Source organism: Armigeres subalbatus, chromosome 3, assembly GCF_024139115.2.
Source record: "Armigeres subalbatus isolate Guangzhou_Male chromosome 3, GZ_Asu_2, whole genome shotgun sequence".
In the NCBI taxonomy this organism is placed as follows: Eukaryota; Metazoa; Arthropoda; class Insecta; order Diptera; family Culicidae; genus Armigeres; species Armigeres subalbatus.
Window position 1 is genome coordinate 300,506,048 of NC_085141.1, and position 6,645 is coordinate 300,512,692.

The 6,645-nt window shown below is 37.9% G+C and overlaps 1 protein-coding gene across 1 annotated transcript; it reads left to right on the forward strand.

The window, feature by feature from the left end:
• Positions 1-5,317: 5,317 nt before the first annotated feature.
• On the forward strand, positions 5,318-6,645 carry LOC134220503 (uncharacterized). Its single transcript, XM_062699570.1, has 3 exons — positions 5,318-5,530; positions 5,626-5,836; positions 5,901-6,645. Exons 1-3 carry the CDS (start codon positions 5,388-5,390, stop codon positions 6,459-6,461), a joined length of 915 nt encoding a protein of 304 aa, XP_062555554.1. The 5' UTR covers positions 5,318-5,387; the 3' UTR covers positions 6,462-6,645.

The following is a 6,645-nucleotide window of genomic DNA, read 5'->3' on the forward strand; positions in this document are numbered from 1 at the left end:
GTTATATGAACAGAATTGTTGACTGGGATTTGTTTGATAGCCGGAATACGGCTTCTTCTTCTTATGGAATACACAATATGTCCTCGAGAACTAGAATAGTTCAAGTTTCGCAGTGGATTCGATGCGCTGGAGCAAGCCGACACAAAATTTGATTTCCATTTCGGCCCGTTGTATCGTCGATTGGACTTTCGTTCAAGGAAGAACTCGATGTTTTGTGGTAGTTTAGTTGTTGGCGGGCATCTTTTGTTGAATCTTCTCAATCTACATATAACCCCTGTGGAATTAATGGAGAAGAAAAATAAGCAATTAAGGAGATAATTTTCCATTTATTGTGCCTTAAAGGTAGCCTCACACCTCGGGAATTTGGTTCGCGGATTTTTTCCCCATGTATTTTTGCATATGCGATGTTTTCGGGATTTGGGCACGGAAAATCAAAATCCGAGCCCCATTTAAAATGCACGGGGACCAAAATCCGGCGGAAAATTTTCCCGAGGTGTAAGGTAGCTTTAAGGTAGCCTCACACCTCGGGAATTTGGTCCACGGATTTTTTCCCCACACTGTTAGATGACTTTTCCCGTTAATGGGTACTCTGTTATTGTTGATATTATTCCCACCGTGAAAAATTCACCCATTTTCTTTAAAAAGTGCCTCTACCCATTAAAATGGGGAGAGGCACTTTTATGAGAAAATGGGTGAATTTTTCACGGTGGGAATAATATCAACAATAACAGAGTACCCATTAATGGGTAAAGTCATCTAACCGTGCATGCATTTTTGCATATGCGATGTTTTTGGAATTCGGACACGGAAAATCAAAATCCCGGCCCCATTTAAAATGCACGGGGTTCAAAATCCGGCGGAAAATTTTCCCGAGGTGTAAGGTAGCCTTTAAGGCTGCCTCACACCTCGGGAAAATTTTCCAGCGGATTTTGAGCCCCGTGTATTTTAAATGGGGCCGGGATTTTGATTTTCCGTGTCCAAATTCCGATAACATCGCATATGCAAAAATGCATGGGGAAAAAATCCGCGAACCAAATTCCCGAGGTGTGAGGCTACCTTTACCGCTTGTTTGTCCTTGATCAGAATTTTGTTTCTGAAATGTTTTGCCAGCTAGCCAGTATCTTATGCTTGTATTTGCGGGGGAAGCAGCCTGATGCCGTTCAAGTTCAAAAGCGATCGCCCCGATCGCTGAACCGGCATTTCCAATGCATGATGTCACACCGGATAAAATCAATTTTGATGGCCAAGTTTATTGGATGCCGCTCTCGTACGGTTCCTGAATGTACCTCGCTCGGAATGTACTCCTTCTTAATCTGCATCAGCAGATTCACTGCAGTATGGATGGATGTCGTTAACGGATGCATTAACGGATCGGCCTAGTAACTTTTTCTGGCCGTTTACGCAACACGGGTAGCTCGACGGGTTGATCGAGCACTTTACGGATTTCAGAACGTTGGATGATTATTATATTATTTTCATTTTTTGGTGCAACTGTCACTGGCAGTCGAGAGCTGCCAGTTTCCTTTTTTTTCTTCATGTCAGTGCTGCCAAAAACGTGAAATGTTGAAGTTTTTTGATTATTTTAAAACATTTGTTCTGAGAGTTTCCACTGTGAAAATCAGAATATGAAACTGACAAAAAACTTTCATATCAATCAATTTTACATTTGACTGAAAAGTTTCCACTCTGAAAAATACCAAATTCAACGTGTTTTAAAAATAACATTAGAAAATGTTGGAATCCCAACTTTTTTGACGTAGGATTTACGTCTTTCTTTACTATACTGGGTGTCATTTAGATTTTTGGAAATCGAGAGCGTTACGCTGAAAGGGAAGATTTCGAACATTACTAGCGCCTTGATCTTTCGATGGATTTGCAAGATTCATAGGTATATCAATCGACTCGGACACTCTCCAGCAATTTGCCAACCTCATTGAAACCTAAGATTTTTAACGGAAGGTTTTGAAAATTTCAAATCTTGTCAAGGTCAATATAAATTTCATATATGATTAATCTCGTGCATTCCTAACACGGACATCATAATGCATTGCCACGTGCCTTCGGATCCACCACAAGAATTACTTTGTGCATAAAAGAAGCAGTGCCTTCCGTGTGCGAGTCATTACAGTTGGTGACAGCAGAGTGTACTGGCGTGCTTTTTCGCTCTCGCATTTTTTTACCTACACAGCATGCAGTCGCCAGCGGGAGAGCTCCCGGTGGGTCTGCGAGTGTGTATGAAAGAAGAGGGCGAATTTTTTTTTGCCGTTCTGTGCTTGATGATGGTCGGATGCTCGGATGCAGTGGTGTCGGTTGCGATCGATGCAATCGCCTTGCTCGGAGTTCACGGCTAGAGGCTGCGAGGGCAGCGGTGGTGGATGAAGAATAATAAAATTAGCCCAGAGAGATTTAGTCTGCTCATCCAGGGAAAGTGATTGGTTAATCCACAACTATAACAGTTCTGATTCCTTAGCAAAAAAATCAACAACACTATTACATTTAGAAATTGATTAAAAATAATTATTTTCATTCATTCGCAGCAGGCATTGGCAATTAAATGATACACATTCAGCAATGGTGTTGATATCTATTTTAAATTAGGAAATTTTGCCGTATTACATGTTAATGTTTTAAAATAGTCCGCAAAAATAATTTCCAGAAGAATATTTTAAATAAACATTATTATATACTTTGGTTCTCATTTTCTGAGAAATTATATTATGAAACTGAACGCATAGTTTGGAACCAAAATATTAATAGTAGTTTGTGCAACTAGTTGCGAAAAGATGATTTTTTCAGCACGAGTTGTACGTTTATCCAACGAGGCTGTTAAAATTAAATCCTTCATTACTCAAAGACGGTATTATGATCAGAAATTGCAAAAATAATTTCTAAAATCTATAAATTCCCTACATTTGCTTGAGTAAATAAGGGTTCAATAGTTAGAAACAATGCGATTCTAATTATGTATTTAATTATTAGTTTCATTTCCAGAAGTTTTGAAAAAACAAATCGCTAATAATTCTACATAGTATGAATGTTGTCGTTTCCAATATCAATACCTATACCAATCAAACCCCATAAATTCAAAAGATAAATGTAAATACGTTACGATTATTCAAGTCCTACGTCTACTCGCGGTTATGTTTAAAACATTACCCATTACTTTTTTTCTCTGTGTACGATTGGATATGGAGCCCAAATGCAGCTGTCAAACGTATTGGCGTACGATGGTTGCTAACCATTTGCGTCCGTATGTACTTCCGCAATCAATTGAGTAGATGGCGGTAGTGTGTCAAGTTATATCAGTTCAAAAGTATACACAAGATATTAAAAACAAGCTCTTGCTTAAATATCTGTTATCTGTGGCAATAATAAAATAATAAAACGTTGGGAAGGGTCAATTGCAAATCATCGCAAATATTATGTAACACAGTCAGTAAATGCACAACTTGGTACCTTATTATTCATAACTGCCCGACAAATTGCACTATATAAAAGAGGCCCGATGAGCACTGGTGCTTGGTCGTGAAAATGATGCCATATATTCAATCAAACTCAGCATTAGTGAGCTTTCTGCGCCAAATAAGTATTGAAATACATAGCATATTTTCTGGCAGCAAAATTCAATCTTATTGATTTTAGTTTTATCGTACTTTGTGAGTGAAAACTACTGCACAGTAATTTATTATGATGAAAATCTGTTAGATCCTCAATATGGATGTGATCAGCATTGTGGCTTTCTGTTAGCTATTGAAGATGCATTGGTGCAGATCGATGATGGACACACAGTTTCGTGGATCACATCAATGCAAACAGATACGCTTTTGGAAAATTCAATCAATCAAGGATGCCAAGTATGATTTGGAAGAATATGCAGACATAACTTAAAATTTATTTTACGTCTTTTCAGTCGTACATTGTTGTTTCCAAAAACATAAGTAATTTTTTGGAAACGAAATTAATACTGAAGGAAATAACAGTACAACGCACTCGCGATAAAAATTTCCTGTTGTATCTGGAAAATGATTATCTTAGTGGCAATGAGTGGACTTTAAAAGAAGCAATGAAATGTAAGCAGAATTTGCTTACTTGTAAAAATAAAATCTGTTTTCAAACTTACCTTATTTTGTTTCAAGTTTACCCAAATTTGTGGTTCGTTTCTCTATTTGAAAATGATAACCTAAAGTTCTACTCGCATGATTATTCCATCAATAATACAACAGAACTACTGCTTATACAAAGTTACAATATAACTGTTGATAAGGTTAATAGTGAAAGTCTACTATTCTACGACAAATTATATGATCTGGGTGGTAGAATAATACCGATGGCTGTTGCAGAGTATGTACCTTATTGTACGACAATGAGTGTGGGAGCAAACAATGGGAATGTTCATTCGTTCAACTCAACATCACCCAAAGATTTGTATCTGGATGGACTTGAAGGAAGTTTAATTGTGGAGTTCTGTCGAGCTCGCAATTGTAACATCCTTTTATGGCCATGTAAGTGCATGAAAGCTTCCTTTACATATGAATAACAAGTTTAAATAATTTTTCAGATGGGCCAAGCGATTGGGGAGATATTTTTGCAAACGGATCAGGCTATGGAGAAATTTATTCTACGTACACAAAACAAACCGAGTTTGCAATCTGCTGTTTGTATTACAATTGGTATGAATATTCATGATAAGAAAATTATTTTGAGCTTTTTAGTGGAATGTCTTCACTTGTCATAAGACGAGTTATTGTCAGATTTTCTGGATATTATACACTGCACGGCGTTTGTAATGTTCCCAAATGGGTACTTGCACAAAACTTCACGCGGCGAATGACTGTCGAAAGGTACGGCCGCGCCAAACGATACACCGCAATGCTATTCACCCATAAGAATCAAGTAAACGGGGTGCAGAAAGCGCGGCGGTACCTTTCATGAAGGGTTCGCCGCGTGCAATTTTGAGAAAATCAGGCAATAATACAATCCCATTGAATTCCACCACTTAATTGTATCTTGACAGATACGTATTTCGACCTTAACAGTAAGGCCGTCTTCAGTGTCTCGTACGTCTCAAGTCGAGTCAAATACGAGACACTGAAGACGGCCTTAATGTTGAGGTCGAAATACGTATCTGTCAATATACAATTAAGTGGTGGAATTCAATGGGATTGTATTAACTCGTCTTATGACAAGTGATGAATAATCATACTTGGAAATATGTGTACATGAGATTAGATGCTTAACATTTTGACAGGTTTCTTAATCTACTGGACGGTAGCCAGTACGTCGCCAAATCAACCATCACTGCATTGGTTCCAGGTGCCACTTTATTGCCATCATCTTTAACTGTTATATATCCGTTTTCAAATACTGTCTGGTTTTACATTTTCGTTATGTTGATATTGATGACAGGTGTTCATCATTTGATCACTACCTTGAACTTGAGACACCTGGGTAACGATGCATCACAGCCACCACTAGAAAAATCAATATTTGATATGATATCAATATATTTGGATCAAGGAGTTTTTCTCAAGTAACACTATGTTAATATGTGATATTCTTAATGATATATAAAGGATCTCAAGGATCTTATCGTATTTCTAGATGATTTATATCTACCCCTTTCAGCTCTATTTCTTCATCGTACCGAGTACTAATATCATTCGTACTTTTATCAGGAGTTGTTTTGAGTAATTCATATTCAAGTGGCCTTGCCAGCGTATTGACAGTACCCAAGTATGGAAAACCAATAGAGACGATACATGAATTTTCACAGACCACATACCGATGGGGAGCTCCTGCCATTGCTTGGATTTTATCACTGATAGGCGTTGAAAATGTAAGTATATATGCAAAGGCGCTAATTTTATGTCTACTGCTATCAACAATGATTCTTATTTCAGCACGATATAAGGAGCGTTGTTGATAAATTTGATATCGTACCCGAAGATGAACAATTGTACCAGCTATCATTGGCAGGTGACTACGGCCTTGGTGTAGAGTTGCTCAATGGCGGTAGTTTTGCCTTTGGATCGTTCATCCGGGAAGATAATGTCCGATCGTTCGACATATTAAAAGAAGAGTTCTATTTCACATACACCATCGGATATGCGCAACGTGGATGGCCACTGATGGAGTACTTCAACAAGTTCAACCTGGAAGCAATTCAGTTTGGATTTCTCATTCAATGGGAGAAGCAGACGATTCGAAAGTATTTGAATCATCGAGTTCATGAGGCCTTGGTAGAAATTGCTGCCGGACATAATGAGGTGGATGGGCTTGGTCCATTGACAACGCAGCATATCTTGGGATCAATAATCATTCTCGGTATTGGGTCGTCGGTCTCTTTGATAATCTTCGTTTGTGAGTTCATTGTGTCTTCATTGCACCGCTACTTTAGAAAGATGAACAGAAATCAGTTTTTAGGTTCCACCACACGCTTCACAGTAATCCATGGTAAATAATGTTCCTTTGGCATGGGACAGAACATTTTATTCAACTTTCTCATGATATAAAACCTACTTTCCCAATGAGATTTGTGAAATCAATTAAATTATTCAAAGATCAATAGTTTTTGTATCAATCTTATTACAAGAGATATAAGCGCATCTCATCAAAAGAATAGCAAAACTAAAAAGAACAGTTATC